This window comes from Lytechinus pictus, chromosome 9 (genome assembly GCF_037042905.1).
Source record: "Lytechinus pictus isolate F3 Inbred chromosome 9, Lp3.0, whole genome shotgun sequence".
Taxonomy (NCBI): Eukaryota; Metazoa; Echinodermata; class Echinoidea; order Temnopleuroida; family Toxopneustidae; genus Lytechinus; species Lytechinus pictus.
The window spans coordinates 5,725,604-5,745,545 of record NC_087253.1 but is presented as its reverse complement, the minus strand read 5'-3'; the positions used below and the strand labels follow the sequence as shown (position 1 = coordinate 5,745,545).

Sequence of the window (19,942 nt, the reverse complement as noted above, 5' to 3'; positions counted from 1 at the left end):
AATGAAAGCTGGGAAGGGTTTTTGGATTTGTATCAGGCGGCTGTAAATGATTGTATACCAAACAAAGTCAAAAATAAGAAACAATTCTGCCCTTGGATAACCCCACAAATAAAGAGGCTAGTAAATAAAGCTAAAAAGCTCTTTGTTGCCGCCAAATCTCATTTAGATGACGGGGAAGTTGGTAGGAATGAATGGTGGGACAAGTACAAAAGAGCTCGTAATCATGCCAAACAAGAATCTAACAAGTCTTATTGGCGTTATTTGAATGGTCTTTTCTCTATGCATGATAATAGAAAGCGATTTTTTGGATATATGCGTTCTCTGAGGCGCAACCCAACTCCACCAATAATTTCTGATCATGAAACTGTATTAAACAAGCCTGAGGAGATCGCTAATTGTTTTTCTGATTATTTTGTATCGGTTTTTGATCAATCTGGTAATGTTCCTGACATGCCTAATGTTTGTGATCTTCCCATTGATGCTTTGAATAATCTTGATTTCCCTGTTGATGAAATTATAAAACATATTAACAACTTACCTTTGAATAAGTCACCCGGTATTGATGGGATTACTGCTGGTATACTTAAGAAGGTGAAAGAACCAATATCCGTGGTACTTCAACGCTTATTCCAAATTTCACTTTCTAAAGGTCAGCTACCCAGACAGTGGAAACAATCAATTGTGATTCCTGTCCATAAATCTGGCAACCCTTGTGATTTTCGGAATTATCGCCCGGTGGCGCTTACTTCGATTATTTGCAAAATGATGGAAACTTTTGTTGATAAATCTATAGTTAAGCATATTGACTCATATGGTCTACTTTCTCCCAAACAACACGGATTCACCCCTAAACGATCATGTGTTACACAAATACTTAACATCACCCACGACTGGTTCTCCTCTCTTGATACATCCCCCGCCCCTATGATAGATGCAGTTTTTTTAGATTTCAGTAAAGCCTTCGATCGAATGCCCCATGATCTTCTCCTCAATAAACTATCAATTAATTACAACATCCGAGGTAACGTTTGGGAATGGGTCCGTTCCTTCATTTGCGATAGGGAACAAATTGTGCAGTTTCGAGGTTCAAGGTCTAGGTGGTCGAATGTGACCTCAGGAATTCCTCAGGGAAGTGTGTTGGGGCCGCGGCTGTTCAATATATTCGTAAACGATATTATCCATGCAGTTGATTCAAGATGTGTGTTGTTTGCGGACGACACACTGTTGTATCGTATTATTCGTAGTGAGACTGATGTTCCTATCCTCCAAGCTGACATCAACGAAGTCGTAAACTGGTGCAGCACAAATAAAATGCAACTGAATGCTAAAAAGACAAAAGTACTAAGAATTGCACACCGTAAGAAAAATATTGAGAAGTCAAATTACACAATAAATGGCAAACCAATTGATCAGGTAAATTCTATCAAGTATCTCGGAATAACGCTCAACTCAAATTTGACATGGGATGATCAAGTTGATATTACCATCAAGAAGGCTAACAGAATGCTTGGTATGATTTCTAGGTTAGGCAGGGGTGTGTCTCAACAAGCATTGCTGTGTTTGTATAAATCTCTCGTGTTGCCCATCTTGGAATATGGAATTCCAGCTTGGTATGTATACACAAGAAAGCATGTAGACGCCCTAGAAAGAGTTCAGAGGAGGGCAACTCGAGTGATCTTAAAACAGAGGCGTCAAGAAATGCCTTATTCTCAGCGTTTGCGAAACCTTTCATGGGCCACTTTAGAATCGAGAAGGAAATATCTTATGATCTCTTTTGCTGTAAAAACCCTATATGGTATCGTGTTGTGTGAGGCCGTTAAGGATAACTTAGTAATAAGACCAAGGCAGAGTGAACATACAATACTATTTCAACACCTCAGAGCAAGAACCGAACGTCTCCATCAAACGGCAGTGCACAGATTTCCTATTATTTGGGAGAATTTTCCTTCTCACATCAAAGATGAAATTATATCTGGTAATATCATGAAGCTCCTCACGCTTCTTCGTCATGAAATTCTAACTGTTCTTTATTGACTAAATTCCTGTACTGAAACAAGCTAACAAGACAAATTTATATAATGCAACAATTGCAGTTACATGTATTATTCAATTATTGATCAATAACTGGACTATGACATTCGGTTCTTGCTAGCTGTTGGCGTCACTCTGAATTTTAATAATGCACATTTATAAATATGATATTCTGAACATAAATTGTATGTATTGTAAATATTTTCCATTATTCTGAACATTAATATATACACATAATTTGTACAATTGAAATGTCATTGATGATGCTAGTCCGTAATATATTGAAATGATGATTGCTGATTGATCCATGGTACACTTGTTTCCCTCAAATTAATTGTTGCCAGTTTCAGTTTACATATTTCTTTTTTTATATTCTTAACTGACCTGGATTGAGGTGAAGGGGTGTGGGAAGGAAGGCCTGTGGGCCATGGTAATTCAGTTTACCTTTTCCAAACCCAGGCAGCCCCTTCATCTCTATTCCAGGTCCTTTGTACTATGTCACCTATATCCTATTGTCTGTGTGATTTGTATTGTACTATCATGTATTTTTAATTGCCGAATAAATAATAATAATAATAATTAGAGGAGAAGACCACTCTCACAAAAATTTTATTGTACAAAATTGAAAAAAATAGCAAAATAATGGTTTTAGTAAAATCCATCAAAGATTTTAAATGTTATTAGAATTCAATTATTTTATTTGTGACATCATATGCGAGCAGCTTTCCACGTATCTTTAATTTAAAAGATCAATGAAATGTTATTTCCTTTTTTAAAAAAATGATAAAAATTATTTTTATTATTTCTTCAGTATACCAACACAAATCATTTCAATAATAATAATAATGATAATAATAATGGGTATTTAGAGGCGCTAAAAACAAAAGTACCATAGCGCGTACAATGTAGGAATAACAATTTAACATTTGCAATAATTACTACAATATTCAATATAAAAAGGCAAATTAATTATTGAGGAAAAAGGTATGTCTTAAGGGAAGATTTGAAGCCAAGAACACTGGAAGCATTTCTTATTGAAAGAGGGATAGCATTCCAAGTTTTGGCAGCTGCTACTTTTTACTTGCAAGTCTTGCGCATGTTTTGAGAACATTTGCGATGCCCGGATAAGCAATATTGAAATTACGCAACATTTTGTAAGTGCGTGTTGACCGAAAATTTTTCAAAATTGTGATTTCGTGTACACTCCAAATCTAAAGTGGCAGCCGATGATTACGTCATTACGATTTTGACATGAATAAATATTTGCTCTTTTTCCCCATGCACAGTCAGGCACAAAATAAACTAGAATTTCGATTTCAGTATACATATTGGAAACACTCGTTAAAATTATGGTTTCGTTGAAAATTATCTCCTCGCCCTTGACAGGCATTAAAATTGATGCCGCAACCTTGGGGATTTATTCCCCCCCCCCCTCCCTCCAATCTATTTGTGCTGTAACAAAGCCTGCTGTTTTTAAAAATCGCCTTAAAATATTGAAATTAACAACTTAAACCCTGGTAAAATTAATGGCCCTGGTACGTGGGGGTGCTGGGCCGGTGCTGAAACACCCCAGCACCCCACCCCCCTCCCCGCTCCCCTCAAGATTTGTCAGGCTGAGTGTATGGGCAGCAACCCCTGGAAGTTAGGTATACACAGCAAAAACTGTGGTGTTAACCGATGTACATAGAGGACCACACCAGTTATTTTACACCGGTGTTAAATTGGTGGTGTTAGTTTTACACATATAGGTGTTATTACAACACCTAGATGGTTGTTACATTTACACTCTTTGATGTTATGTTCAATCTCTAGGGTGTTATTTTAACACCTCAGGGTATGGTCCTCTATTAACACCAATTGGTGTCAGTTTTAACACCACAGTTTTTCAGTGTATAGGTATGCTAAAAATTAGAAATTTGACCAAAATAACCTTCATTTTGCCTTTTTTTTTTTTTTTTTTATTACATTATTTTTGGTTTGCTTACTATTTTTGTACCCAAATCACCTTCATTTTGGAGTGAAATCCTTTTTTTCTTGTATTTGTTCTTCCAATCCAGCACCCCCTATTAAAGGATCAAGTCCACTCCAGAAAAGCTGATTTGAATAAATGAAGAAAAATCAAATACCATAATGCTTAAAATTTCATCAAAACTTAATTCGAATGTAAAATGAAATTATGTCATTTTAAAGTTTCGCTTATTTTTCACAGAATAGTGATATGCACAACTCAATGACATGCAAATGAGACAGTAGATGATGTCCATCACTCATTTCTTTTGGTTTTTATTGTTTGAATAATACAATATTTCATTTTTTTTACAGATTTGGCAATATAAGGACCAACTTGACTGAACCATATAGTATTAAACTAATTCCACATGTTCAGGGAGGAATTAATCGTTGTTTCACTTGACTATAACGAAAAAATAGAATATTTCATATTCTATATAATAAAATACAAAAGAAATAGTGAGCCTGATGTCATCAGTCTCATTTGCATAGCGATCAGGATGTGAATAGGCCGCAACTGTTTTGTGAAATCAATCGAAATTTTAAAATTGTTGGATTTTTCTCTTTCTATTAAAATCAAATTTGTGTTGGGGTGGACTTGTCCTTAAAAAAAAAAAAGAATCGTTTATATTCCCATGATCCTGCCTGGTATTAAGTAGCTTGATTGCAGCTGTCATCACAGTTTGCTCCCAGAAAAGTTGTTGTGGATATTAGGTTGACAACATTTGGCATTTGGCACTCGACTGAAGAAGTGTCTTTTTATGGAGATTAGGTTAAGACAGAGTTCACGCGAATCCGAACAGTCTCTGAAACAAACTGTTCTATTTTAGTATTTACTGGAAGATTGAATAGTACTAAATGCAAACTAATAAACTGGGATGACCATCTAAGAAAAATGTTTCGGAAAATGATGGTTAAGAGAGTCAAAGAAAGGGAGCGATGGGATCTATGGAGGAAAATGACCAATCAATCGTCTGCTAATCATGTTTTCACGGCTCTGCGGTCGGTGAGTTTGAATTACGCCCAAACTTCGGGGACGTGGGTGTCCTGCTTTGTGGTCCCGACGCGGCGCGGTGGCGCTGCTTTACAGAGAGCGGAGTTGAACTGAGCTTAACCCAGAGAGCTCCAGCCCGCGTAGCGGGCTGGAGCCCAGACGCGCAGTGTACAAACGGGCATTCAGGTGAGAGTACCGTGAAGTTTGGTCAATATCATTTACATAATACATAATTTAAACAGAAATTAAGCACTTACCACGATTGTATGGATGATAGTCTAACGAGTGGCAGTTTCCTGACATCGAGGCACAGACTGGAACCTCAAAAAACGATCAGTTCTGTCGCGGTGTCTCTCCCTCTTTCAAAATTCAAAACAAAATGGCCGATCGAGACCGAGGCTAGTATAGCACTAGCGCATATAGACTTTGTCAAATTCGCGCATGCGCCCTACACCCTCTCGAACGGCCATTTTGCTATGAATTTTGAAAGAAGGAGAGCCACCGCGACAGAACTGATCGTTTTTTGAGGTTCCAGTCTGTGCCTCGATGTCAGGAAACTGCCACTCGTTAGACTATCATCCATACAATCGTGGTAAGTGCTTAATTTCTGTTTAAATTATGTATTATGTAAATGATATTGACCAAACTTCACGGTACTCTCACCTGAATGCCCGTTTGTACACTGCGCGTCTGGGCTCCAGCCCGCTACGCGGGCTGGAGCTCTCTGGGTTAAACTGAGCTGTGCTTTGCTGTGTAGCTGCAATGCGTGGGGGTGAATTAATCATTGTTTGATTATCTTGTCTTATCTTTCTGTTGATGCCCAGAATCAAAATGTTGATTATCATGATTATTATGCCATGCAGTGTGTCAATCAGTTAAGGGGAAAGTTTAAGCTCAAGTCCAGAAAAGGCCAAAAAAATGAAAATGAACTAGGCCTAGGCCTAACTAGTAGTAGTATTAGTAACTAATGATAGGTACGTCTTGTTGGGTCTAGAAATAGATCTAACGTTAGACTAACCCAGGGAGCTCCGGCCACTCGTCCGTGTAATACTACGCAGACATATACTCTCCAAAATTGGCTCGCAACAATAGCACTCCAAATAAAAGGGGAAGAAATAAATTATATGGATGAAGGTCTATCGTGACATAGAATCCTGTCATCGAGGCACAAACTGGACCCTCAAAAAAGGAAAAGTTTTGTCCTCCTGTCAAACTTGAAAACAAATTGGCCGATCGGTACCAAGAACGAACGTGACATAGAGGTATAACTTTTCCTTTTTTTGAGGGTCCAGTTTGTGTCCCGATAGACCTTCATCCACATAATCGAGGTACAGTGTAAGTGTGTAATTTATTTTTTCCCCTTAATTTTATTTGGATTGCTATTGTGACTGGTCACATTCTACCCCAATTTGGAGAGTACTATATGTCTGCCTAGCATTACACAGACGTCTCCTGGGCCCCCGACCGGCAAAGCAGGCCGGAGCCCAGGAGTCGTCCGTGCATAATGGACTGGGGTAGATTGGGGTCGCAATAGTAATCTTAATAAAATGTTGAAACAGAAATTATGCACTTAACACGATTATATGGATGAAGGCCTATCGTGACACACAAATCCTGACATCAAGGCACAGACTAGAACTTCAAAAACACAAGTTCTATCGCGATACCTCTCGTTTCAAAATTCATAGCAAAATGGCCGATCAAGACCGGTACGGAGACTGTAGGGCGCATGAGCGAATTTGGCCAAGTCTATGCCCTAGCGCTATTTAGCCTCGGTCTCGATCAGCCATTTTGTTTTGAATTTTGAAAGAAGGAGAGGTATCGCGACAGAACTTTTCATTAATTTGAGGTCCAGTCTGTGCCTCGATGTCAGGATTTGTGTGTCACGATAGACCTTCATCCATATAATCATGGTAAGTGCATAATTTCTGTTTCCACATTTTATTAAGATTACTATTGCGACCCCAATCTACCCCAGTCCCGTGTCTTTCTTGTTATGCACGGACGACTCCTGGGCTCCGCGCGGGCATAATTATAATTTATAAAATTGAAATTTGTGCATATTAAGTAACATATGGGACAGCTGATCGTATATGATCTCACAAATAAAAAAAAATCACAATTTTAATAACTGTCTTAATCTCCCGATTTTCCTTAAACCTTCACAAATTTTTTCTACCATTTTTTTTTGGTATTCTTACAACAAGCTTTTTGTCATGTCAGGGTGAACTCAATCTTTAAAGATAAATACCAGCAGTGGTAACGATCTCAAAATGAGTTCGAAAAGAATCTAATGAAATTACCACCAAAGTGTGTGTATGTATAAATGAAAAATATGTGCCAAATATCTCTGGAAGAAAATGCGTAATTGCCGAGAAATGAGCAAAATAAGCATAGAATTCCATCAAATGTCGGGTATTTTTCGAAGCAATATTAATACACTGTCTCACATATATGCTTTTCTGTGTAAGTGACATCGGAATTACCGATGTTGAGCTATAAAAATTTGATAATTTTACAAAGATAAGCTTATATTAATGTACATGTACCTGATCTAGATGTATGATAATATTTTGACAATTAACCTTGATTTAAAGACTTTCTCATGATATAATTGCTTGCTGCAATTACTGTTTTTGACCTAACTTTAAGGGTCATGTCCACCCCAGAAAATTGTTGATTTGAATCAATAGAGTAAATTCAGACAAGCATTATGCTGAAAATCTCATCAAAATCGGATGTAAAATAAGAAAGTTATGACATTTCAAAGTTACGCTTATTTTTCACGAAATAGTTATATGAACAAGTCAGTTACAGTCAAATGAGAGAGTCGATGATGTCATTCACTCACTGTTTCTTTTGTTTTTATTTTTTGAATTATACAATATTTCAATTTTTACAAATTTGACAATAAGGACCTCCTTGCCTGAACCACAAAATGTTAAAATAATGGAATTCCACGTGTTCAGGGAGGAATGAAACTTTATTTCACATGACAATGATAAGAAAATCAAAATATTTCATATTTCATATGATAAAATACAAAAGAAATAGTGAGCGAGTGATGTCATCAGTTCCCTCATTTGCATACCGACTGAGATGTGCATATTATAACTGTTTTGTGAAATGAAGCGAAACTTTAAAATGTCATAACTTTCTTATTTTACATTCGATTTTTGATGAAATTTTCAGCGTTTTGCTTGTTGGATTTTTCTCTTTTTATTCAAATCAAGTTTTTGTTGGTGGACTTGTCGTTTAATAATATTTGTTTCTCTTTGCATCATCTCACCTTCAGGTACCCAGGTCCGTATCAACCAATGCTTCACGACAAGCAGCCCATCCAAAAAGGCTCCCGATGGTTACTGCAGCACTCTGCCCCAGCCCTCTGAGCCGCCTGTTCGCTCTTGCAGTACACAACCATGCACAAGTAAGTTAGAAATTGTTATTTTTGTTTGATGACATCACCTGGGCGTGGGAGGTGAAAAGCGAACTGAATCACTATATGTAGTAAAGGTATGACCCACAGGTCTTTCCTGATGTAAGGGATTTTTTTTTTTGGGGGGGGGGGTATTGGTGGATCACGTACACACCATGATCGACCCCAACCAACCCTCCAGGTGGGTGTTTCATAAAGCTGTTCGTAAGATATGAATGACTTTAAGCACGACTGGTGATCCTTTGTTGTACTATGTGATCTCCCTATGTAATTGAGTTATGACCTAAGAACATGTTCCAGTCTTGCATAAAGTCATTCGTAACTTAACCAACAGCTTTATGAAACACCCTCCAGGTCGCTTCGGTCATTCCCCAAGAACCTTTTGGTTTTTCCTAAGGCAACCTCCCATACCCATGGCGACAGAACCTTTACAGTTTTGGCTCCTACATTCTGGAACTCACTTCCTCTTAGCTTAAAGGGGAAGTTCACCCTGACAAAAAGTTTATTGTAAAAATAGTAGAAAAAATAATAAAAAATACTGCTGAAGGTTTGAGAAAAATTCATCAAAGAATTAAAAAGTTATTAGAATTTCAATTACTTGATTTGTGACGTCATAATGCGAGCCGTATTCCTACATAGCGAATGGTAAAAAATCAATGAAATGTAATTTTCTCAGAAAATTGAAAATGGTTTTCACTGTACCTTTTGTATATCAATAGACAAATCATTTCACACCCGATCATGAATAGAAAACAAAATTAAGTCATCAGGAACCATACAAAATTTGAAATTCATGCATTTTATATTACATAACATATGGGGCAGCTGCTCGTTTATGACGTCACAAATACAAAACTTTGAACTCTAATAACTTTCTTAATCTTTAACGGATTTTCCTCAAACCTTCACCAATATTTTTTATTATTTTTTCTGCTATTTTTACAACAAAGTTTTCTTCAGGGTGAACTTCCCCTTTAATATCTCATTCTCCTTTCAGTTTAAAGTTGCACTTACGACATATCTCTTCCATTAATCAGGGGTGTGAGAGTTCAGATTTTTATCTGATTTCAGATTTTTTTTGTTTTGATTTTCAGCTGAATTTCAGCTTATATTTGGCTTTCCTCTGAACAAAAAGTATGGGAGCTCTTTCTATTTCAGACTTTTTCAATACTCTTCAGCTTTTTTCAGATCTTTTTATTTGTGACCACTCACACCCCTGATAGTGTGTTCACCGTTAATAATTTTGTTAGTTAAGTTATTTAAGTTTTTTTTTGTTTTTCCCTGAGGAAAAATTTGACAAGCAAAACAAAAAAAAGACTTCACTTTCAAAGGGGGGGGGGGGAAGGGGCACGGGTCGACTGTGCCCCCCTGGATCCACCAGTGGGAGAAACTATCTTATTGATCATAAATTATTGAAGTACTATATAAATGTATCTATTATTATTATGTTTAAAGAAATTTTGATCTTGATTTGAATTTCAGTGTGTGATCGTACTTACACTGCTCTCAGTGGAAGTCTGTCGTCGCCGTACTGGCCAGATAAATATTCTATTCCAAGGTATGTTTTCAATATTTCAGGGGAACATTTCACGAAACAAATCTCCAGTGATTTATGCTCTGACCCAATCAGATAGGATTTCAGCAGCTTTTAACAAATTACTAGTGTGTCATGAAATGCTCCCACCTGTAGGGAATTGTTTAGAGGAAACAGAAGGATACATTGATTAAGCTATGAATTCGCACCCCATTGAACTCGCATTGCCAATTTGATTGTATGCATCTTGCGAACTTCCCATTAATCTTACTACCATAATTTTTTTTAGATTCTTTTGTTTTAATGTATTATTTATTTAAATATTTATTTACATGTATTCAAATATATCTATCACAAATTTCCATACGACTGTTTTGGAAATAAACCCTTTAAACTGTGGTCTGAGTTAAAATTGACTTGTACCTCGGTCACATTTGCTCTACTACGGCCGTAAGGCGAGTCGACAACAACCATTTAACATTTTATGTACGAGCTACATTATATGGGTGGTTAGGTTTGTATGAAAATGAATAAAACAGCCGTTTTCAACTCGCAGTATGGCTGCCGTTGAGCAAATGTGACCGAGGTATTAATATAGGCTATTGTATTCAGCGTTAAAAACTTTAATGTAATAGTATAATATTATTTAATATCAATTTTGTATATTACCAGATACTGTCGTCTTATGATTGATATCGAGCCTGAAAAACGGATCCTGTTGGCTTTTCAAGAGTTTACGCTCGACGGTTTGGATCTATTTCATCCGGCGAGGACGGAGACAGACGTCTGCCTGTGTGGCGTGCTGGTGGAGGTACGTACAATACCTACAAGTTTAAGTTTATGTTGGATGATCACAAAGGAGATTTCCCTTTTCCATCCACCCAACATAAAAAGAAAATCCTTAAGGCCCTGGTCGCATTATTCCTTGCGGGCGAGTTGGAGGCAATCACCTGCAGCAAATTTTGAGCATGTTCAAAACGTTTTTGCGTGCGAATAAGACTTAAGTGCGCTCCTGCGGTCAACTGCGTACAAGATACTGGCATTGCGGGCGACCCGCAGATAGCCAACAAATTCACCCACAATTCACGCACAAGCTTTCATGGAACAATGTGACGAGGTCTTTAAGATCTCACTGAAAATGTACAAGTCCCCAGTTTAGCATGAAATGAACCCTTAGCCCTCCCATCTGCCTAAGGCAATGAGCTTATTTTTCTGCATCCCCTGCAACGTCCATGATAACCAACAGTGGTGCTCTGTTGATTTCTCAAAAACCTGCCTGTCCTGAGGGCAAACTGCGAGGGCAGCACATTATTTCTAACAATCTATATTCCAAACTTTTCGCATTTACTATGGGGGGAAACTCTACAACGCACCAATTCTTTTGAAAATGCATAATGTCAAATCACAATGGAGAAGTGAGAGGCTTTTCTCGAAAGTTGGTGGACTCGGACAGCATCGGAATCTCTTGACTCTGGACAAGACATACTTGCAATTATTTGTCCAGTGCAAATCTTTGGATGATCTGCTCTCCCAGTCCAACTTTCGACAAAAGCCTTTCAGCATTCCATTGTGATTTTGATTGTGCTTTCAAAGGAAGCATTGTACAATGTAGGTAGAGTTTCCCCATAGTAAATGATGCATGAGGCTTGCCAGGTGAAGCAACAAGTTAGATATGCAGACTGGATGCCATGTAGCAAAGTGCAGTTCGATCATGAATAATCTTTTTATTGTTTACTGCATCTTTAGATACCTAGGACGCCATGAAAACGTTTGGAAATTTCAATAGCGACGTTCACCTGTCTGTTTTCACTTAAACTTCCCTTAACCCTAAAATGGCCGGGGGGGTTGAATCAACCCCCCCCTCAACATTTTCTGCGATCATTCCGCCGCGCAAAATTTTTTGACCGCGCCACTCGCAGAGTTTATACTTTTAAGTCTCGCGCATCTTTTGAGACCAAATTTACGACGCCCGGGTACACGGTTTCGAAATTACGCAACATTTTGTAAGTGCATGTCAGACCAAAAATTGTTCCAAAACGTGATTTTGTGTACAAAGTCAATGCAAATTGAGTTTTCTCATCTTATTCATAAAGATATGATTATTTCTACTTTAAACAGCTGAAAGCAATTGATTTTAGCATAATTATGCTTCAAAAAGGTTGTGCAATAAATCTAGTGAAAAAAACAAAGAAAAACAAAAGGTTGAAAAACAAAGAAATACATAAGAAATTCATAAAACAATAAAATACATAAGAAATTGATTTCCAAACTGAAGTTTTTTTCAATTGCCATTGTTAAGAATGCTACAAAGAATATTTTTACCAAAAATTAGCATTCTAGGAGCTTTATTTAGTGAATTAGAGCAAAAAGTATGATTTATGCATAAATTAGCATAATTAATTCATATTAAAAAAAATGTCATTATTTTGGAAAATTTTACCATACAGCCTTGTAGATTACATCGCACACTACCAGCGTGCAAATTTTTGCGGCGCTCGCGCGATCGGCGGCCGAGATCTCAGGGGGGGGTTGAATCAACCCCCCCCCCCCCCGGCCACAGAACAGCCAAAAAAGCCCGGCCTAGTTAGGGTTAAGCTCTATGCGGGAAAGAAAACTGAAATTGAGTATGCATGTCTGAATGTTTTTCAGGTCCGGGACGATGGCAGCCGCTTGAACCGTTACTGCGGGACCAAAAAGCCGTTTGCGTGGCTCTCCGAGACGGACAAAGTAACGGTGGAATTCATCACCCCCTATTCTCTCGTCTTTAATCGTTTCATCGCATCCTATACCACAGTCAATAAAAAAACATGTAAGTAAAAAGGTTTACCTCTGTGCTATTTTTTAAATACTTGATAATTACCTAAGCTAGATCTCTGGATCGACCGTAACTCTTTATAAGATGGGGCACAGCTATCATCAGTTAAAAAACTTAAAAATTAATCTTCTTTAGCTCCTCAAATTAGTAACACTCAATAATATTCCATTCATTTTCATACTTTGACAAAATAAAAAAAATGGATATAACAAATCTAAATTAAAGATAAATTCCAGTTTTGGTAACGATCTCAAAATGACTTTTTACAGAATCTAATATAATGACCACCCAAGTGTCTGTTTGTATGAATAAAAAATATGTGCCAAAGGATTCTGGAAGAAATTGTGTAATTGCTGAGAAATAAGCAAAATAAGCGCGGATTCGGTCACTTCCGTCGGGTCTTTATTTCAGCAATAATAATACACTGTCCCACGTGTGCCTATCTGTGTTGGTGATCTTCAGTGTGAACATTTTTCAGCGTAGATTTCAAGATTTCACAAAGGTCAGTTTATTTAACTGTACCAGATCTAGATCCTCGATGATATACTGACAATTAAGCCTGGTTTTACAGACTTTCTCATGAAATCAGTGTTTACTGCAAATACTGGCATTTCTCTTTAATAATGAATGAGTAGTTTTACCGAAAAGTTGCCAATTTGCATATTAACTAATTTTGTTTTCATCTCAATGCCAGTTTCGAATGTGCTCTGATTACTTCAAGTTAAAACGACTTTTATTTAGGAATGACAACACATACTGTACATTTTACTATTTTCTAACCATATTTCATTTGTAATTGCTAGCATGGGTTGACTTACAATGTAGATCACTGTTTGACTTGTCCAAGATGTTATTGATATTATTAGACTATTAAGGAGCCAAAATATCTATTTTCATCTGATGAAAGTACTGTTTCTCTTTCAAACAGCTTGCTATCAGTTCATCGACCTCACTGGCTTCGTGGAAGATGAAATGACTGGCGTGCCGCTGCCTCAAGAGGGCTTCATTCACTCGTTGAACTTCCCAAACGCTTATCCCGACAACCAGAACTGCGAGTATGTCCTACATGCGAATCCGGAGCATCGCATCGTGCTTTACTTTGATGAGTTTGAGTTAGAACCCGGTCCGACATGCGATGCTGACTATGTCAAGGTATTCCGGTCCTCACACTCTGTGATTTTCAGAGACTATTTGTTATAAGCTATCAAAATCCCTGCATCTGATTGGCTCAGAGCAAAGTTGCTGGTAAAAATTAATGACAGACAATTTGTGAAACACTCCCCATGTATCTAGCTCAAATTTTTGAAAAATGGATGGGCTTGATAAATCACTGTTTCTGCTTCTGTCAAAATAACTCCTGTAGGAACTCGGTCATGCAGATTTCCACCGATTTAACGCCAAACTTGTGTATATATCCAGTTACATTCATGTAGGAAACACTCTACGTCTATTAAAGTTTTTCAGTCATAGGGATTGACCTTTATAAAGATGAGAACTATTCTTTGGCCTTTTGAGGGTTAAGTCAACTCTGTAGAGGTAATGACAAAGTGGGGATTCAAAGCCTCAACCTTCCGTTCATGAGCCAAATGATCTTTGTTAAAATTGCAGTTTACACTCAACTGTCGACTGTTTGTGCATGCAAGTAGTGCTGCAGACTGCAGTCACTTTTACCCTACGGCGGGAGTACGGTGAATCGAAAACAGCCGTTCATTTTTATTTGAATCACCTATACATGTATGTAGCTGGTACAAAATTGTTAAAATGGTTGTTTTCGACTCGCCATACAGCCACCTTAGGGGAACTGTTACCGAGGTATTAAAGTGTACATTACAGTAGAAACGTTGAATAGATTTTGTTCATCATACTAGCCCTACACCTACATGTATGAATAATTACATGTTATCAACTCTGCATTTTGCATTTAATTGATAAAGATTGAGGACTGTTATAGCCGGCGCTCTAACGTCTACTGTGGCAAGCATCATCCTTTCTCGTGGGTCTCGGATAGTAACGAGATCTGGATCACCTTCAGAACCAACGGCAACCAGGTCTACTCCGGCTTCCTTCTGGCTTACGAACTCATGGACAGGGAATCTGGTAAGAGTTTGAGGAGCAATTTAAGGAGTACTCTTAAAATTTATGAATTTTTTTGCAGTTGAATTGATCGTGGTGATGAGGATGATGATGAAGATGATGGATGATGATGATGGTGATGGTGATGGTGGTGATGGTGATGATTATGATGATCATGATGATCATGATGATCATGATGATCATGATGATGGTAATGGTGGTGATGGTGATGATTATGATGATGGTGATGGTGATGATGATGATGATGATGATGATGATGATGATGGTGATGGTTATGATGATGATGGTGGTGGTGGTGATGATGATGATGATGATGATGGTGGTGGTGATGATGATGATGATGGTGGTGGTGATGATGATGGTGATGATAATGACGGTGATGGATATCATGATGATAGTGATGGTTATGATGATGATGGTGATGATGATGGTGATGATGGTGATGATGGTTATGATGATGACGGTGATGATCATGATAATGATGGTGGTGATAATGTTGGTGATGGTTATGATGATGATGGTGATGATGATGGTGATGATGATGGTGATGATGGTGATGATGGTTATGATGATGACGGTGATGATCATGATAATGATGGTGGTGATAATGTTGGTGATGGTGATGATGATGATTATGATGGTGATGGTGATGTAGGTGATGGTGAAGATAGTGATTATGATGGTGATGATGGTGATGATGATGACGGTGATGATCATGATAATGATGGTGGTGATAATGTTGGTGATGGTTATGATGATGATGGTGATGATGATGGTGATGATGATGGTGATGATGGTGATGATGGTTATGATGATGACGGTGATGATCATGATAATGATGGTGGTGATAATGTTGGTGATGGTGATGATGATGATTATGATGGTGATGGTGATGTAGGTGATGATGGTGATGGTGAAGATAGTGATTATGATGGTGATGATGGTGATGATGATGATGGAGATGATGACGGTGATGATGGTGATGGTGATGATGGTGATGGTGATGATGTAATTGTGATCAGGATCACAATGATCACAATAATGATGGTGGTGGAATTTTTTTTTTTTCTTCAAATTTCAGCCAACACCATCGTGCTGGAAGACGACTCCGGTTCCTTCACGTCACCAGGCTACCCACTCATCTACCACTCCGACAAGTCGGTGGAGTACATTGTCCGTACCGACCCTCGCAACCTCCTTGTCATAACCTTCCATGACTTCCAGCTTGAGAGGGACGACTACGGCGCCCCGTTACCTCTTCAAATCGTTAAGAGGAGCACACTCAATGAGTACCAGAACCACTATGGCGATCCCTATTCTCAATGCGTCGATTATGTCAAGGTATGCTCTTGCCATAAGTCGCCATGGAAGGTTCTCTGTTAATAGCAAAAACAGTACTTTCGTCCTCTAGAGCAAAAAATAAAAAATTAGCTTATTTGAAAGAGTAATCATTCTTCATACCATACAAGTTGTAAAGTTGAATAAAAACAAGATAAGAGTTTCTTTGACACTAGTTATTACAGATTGCTAGGAAATCTATTCTCTGTAAGTTTAATACTTATCTGAAAAGGTATATGTCAAGAATAGTATACAAATGAGTGCGATCGTTCCAAATATTACATGAGGGTGCAAGTTGAATAGATAGCGTCAACTTGTACCAAATGTAATATTCAAACGGTCGCACGAGTGACAATACATTGAATATTTGTTTTATACAACACATGATTTGAAGACAGGATAGACCAAATAACGAAAATAGATCAATACTATTTGACCTATAATAAATAATAATAATGATGAATAAGGCATTTAGGAACGCAATACATGGTACACTATATTGTAGCATTTACACTGTAGATCAATTGACGACACTTATAGATGACGTATTGGATACAATTAAGTTTTGAACTGTTTCTATATCTATGAAGAGAAATTTCTGATCTCTATGTAATGAGAAGCTTGAACGAATAGGAGTATAGATCTACTCAGTCTGTTTAACCTTTTATTTTGCTGAATATTATTTTATCTGCGTGTGGTGTATGAAGCGCAGTGATTCGGGTACACGCATGCTGTTATTCATATTTGGGGAGGTGCAGGCCATGCTGCCCAACTTTGGCAAAAGGAAGCAAGTGACACATCAGTCAAATTTGAGTTATTGCTGTTTCTGAAACACCCTTTGTATGTTGCACATTCAGGCAAACTTTGGGGAAGAAATGATCGTTCTATGGAAAGATTTTGAAGAAAATATGCTTTTAAATTGCATTGACGCCGTAAAGTGACAAACACATTGCTCATTTACAACAAATGATACTTTTGTAACTTGCTTCCTTTTGGCAAAGTCGTCAGCACGGTATGCACATGTATTGATTTTGGGATCTATTGCACTGCCTGCTCTCTTGCAAGAGCGTGCAAGAGTCGACAGTTGCACGGGTGTCCTGTTTTGGCGTGCTATACTGTAGCATACCTGCCAACCATTCCGATTTTGGCGGAATTATACCGATTTTTTAGCCTCCATTCCGAATTCCGAATTTTTAAACCGAAATTCCGATTTTTGGGTCAATAAATATAGTGTTGAAATTATTGAAACGGCTGTATGATGCGACTAACGCATAAGCGGCTGTAACATACGACTAACGCATAAACAACTGGAGCGCACGGCTAAGTGCTAAGTGCACAGTTCCATTGCAATTGCATGTGAAAATTACGAGCAGCGCGCGGCCGATATTAGCGTTGACTTCCGGAACAAAATGGCGGCTGACATCGGCTCGCGAAAGTGCCAGTTTTCAGTGAGGACACGTTTTCAAAATCCACGAACATCGGAAAAACCGTGAAAAATTCACTTTTTTAGACCCCTTGTTTCCTAACTACGATGTATAGAATTAACGATGGTGATATTTTTGACGCGAAAATATGGTGATTTAGTAAGAAAATTTCACTTTTTATTCGAGGTTTTGCCCTTTTCGCCGGATGATTTTGTATTGTGGAATGAGTTAGTGAATGAGTCGTGTTTTGGTGTCTAGAGTGTGTTGGTAATATCATTGATGAGTCTGCTGACCGGCTGCTTAAATTACCCGGCCGCTCGGCCGGCAGCGCCGTGCACATGGGGAGGCTCTGCTGCAGTTACTCAAGTTAGATCTATCCCTACGCAATGTTAAAATTGATCTGTACTTTATTTTTTCGAATAATTGTCAAATTTGTGAGAAAGAAAGGAAATTATCAACTTTCGAGTCAAGTTGAGCCATCGGAGCTGAACGCCAAATCTACTTGCTTCGCTTGCCTAAACTCCCGGCGCCCGAGTTGCTGCGCCTCAGCCTCCCAGTCTCACCGGCACACCGCAAGTGCAGTGGTGGTTGCGGGTCGGGCGTATGCCGCCGTAAGCTTCGGCTCCGTTTTTGTCATGGCTGAAAATCTGCTTTCTTATGCCAACAAGCACTTATCTAATAAAGTTTATGATATAACCTTGTCCTCAGTCACTACTCCTGTGTGGTGAAATATAAACATGAATAAGATGACAATGTTTGGCTTATTTTGATGCATATGATAGACTTGATATAAATGATAAATAAATGTTAGATTTTTTTGCACTCAGTTTTTAATACAGTAGGCCAACTTGAATCTGAATTAATGATACAAAATATCCCTTGGCCCAAAACTCAATTGTATTCTTGAAATTATTTTTTTTCTGATTAAAAAGAGAATCTTTCCAGAAACTTTCCAACAATAGAGGGCATCACAATTTATTAAAAAATTAAATTATTCCTAAGTCTATATAGATTTCAATGAAAACAAATCACACCTGAATGAAACTGGGTGTATTTTTTGTCACAAACGTGATATCTTCAAGACCTTTGTTTTAATGTTTAATTGACAAATGATATTATATTACATATAAGTAGACTAACGTTACATGTAGGTCATCCTGTGGTATGGTAAATAGGGTAAATTTGCTTTAAAAGGGGTAGAGAAATGCTAATTTTACATGCAGAAAATGCAGAGTCCCTACCATGGGAGGGGGAAACCATCTCGCGCGCGACCCGTTCGGGGCCCTCGTGGCTTTGATACTGATTTTTTATTATCAAAGGTTGGCAGGTATGCTGTAGCTGATTCCTCTGAATGTCGTGTGATGCATATTCATCCAATCAGCTGCCAAGGATCTAGGTGTTGTATAAGTATTTATCATACACACACAGCGAGAGACCACACACAGCTTATTGGTCAGCTCCCTCCTTGTTTGAAACCTACAAAAAACACTAGTTAACTTTTTCTTGTTTTCTGATTTTTTTTCTTTTGCAATCAGATTATTGACATTTACGATAACCACGTGGAAACGTACTGTGGGCGGATCCCAGTGTTTAGCTATATCTCGCGCAGCAACGAGCTCCTGATCCAGTTCAAGACAGACTCGAGCATGAACTACCGAGGATTCAATGCGTCTTACAGGGCCATCCCAAGGAGAGTTCCAAATGGTAAGATTGACATCATAGGTCTGGGGCCCGTTGCAGAAAGAGTTGCAATCAGTCGCAACTCAAAAAATCATGCTCAAGTTGATTTTCAACCTATCAACAGCACGCATTTGGGACTTGCGATTGATTTTTTTTACTTGAGTTTAAACGCAACTCTTTCTGGAACGGACCCTGGGCCCTGTCTTACAAAGTGTTACGATTGATCCAATCAATGTCATCTATATGGAATTCCATCAGTGTCATAATTGTCACTGAATTGTCAAGAAAACAGTGTATATATATGAATATACATCGTATCTAGAGAATGATTTGAATAAACATGCATTTCAGATGTTGACGTTGCTGGCTTTCCATAGTTGTGGTTGATCGCATCAATTGCAACTCTTTGTAAGACGGCCCAGGTCTTCCCAGCAAACAGTGGATTTGAATAGTGCTCAATCAAGCAAGTATAATGATGAAAACTTCATTAAAGTCGGATATTAAATCATTTCTGATATTTCAAAATTGTCCTTATTTTGGCATTTGAAACAGTCAAATACACAGAATGGTTAATATGCTAATGGGA

General features: G+C 38.1%; 1 protein-coding gene across 1 annotated transcript in view; it reads left to right on the top strand.

Moving 5' to 3' along the window:
• The first annotated feature begins 4,802 nt into the window (after positions 1–4,802).
• The window catches only part of LOC129267927 (cubilin-like), a 60,534-nt gene continuing 45,394 nt past the window's right edge, over positions 4,803–19,942 (top strand). The window contains exons 1-9 of the mRNA XM_064104551.1: positions 4,803–5,047; positions 8,331–8,462; positions 9,954–10,029; positions 10,678–10,816; positions 12,655–12,814; positions 13,749–13,972; positions 14,755–14,917; positions 15,996–16,255; positions 19,212–19,380. Coding sequence (XP_063960621.1) covers position 8,462; positions 9,954–10,029; positions 10,678–10,816; positions 12,655–12,814; positions 13,749–13,972; positions 14,755–14,917; positions 15,996–16,255; positions 19,212–19,380 — 1,192 coding nt within the window. The 5' untranslated portion in view covers positions 4,803–5,047; positions 8,331–8,461. The remainder of the gene's footprint in view (positions 5,048–8,330; positions 8,463–9,953; positions 10,030–10,677; positions 10,817–12,654; positions 12,815–13,748; positions 13,973–14,754; positions 14,918–15,995; positions 16,256–19,211; positions 19,381–19,942) is intronic.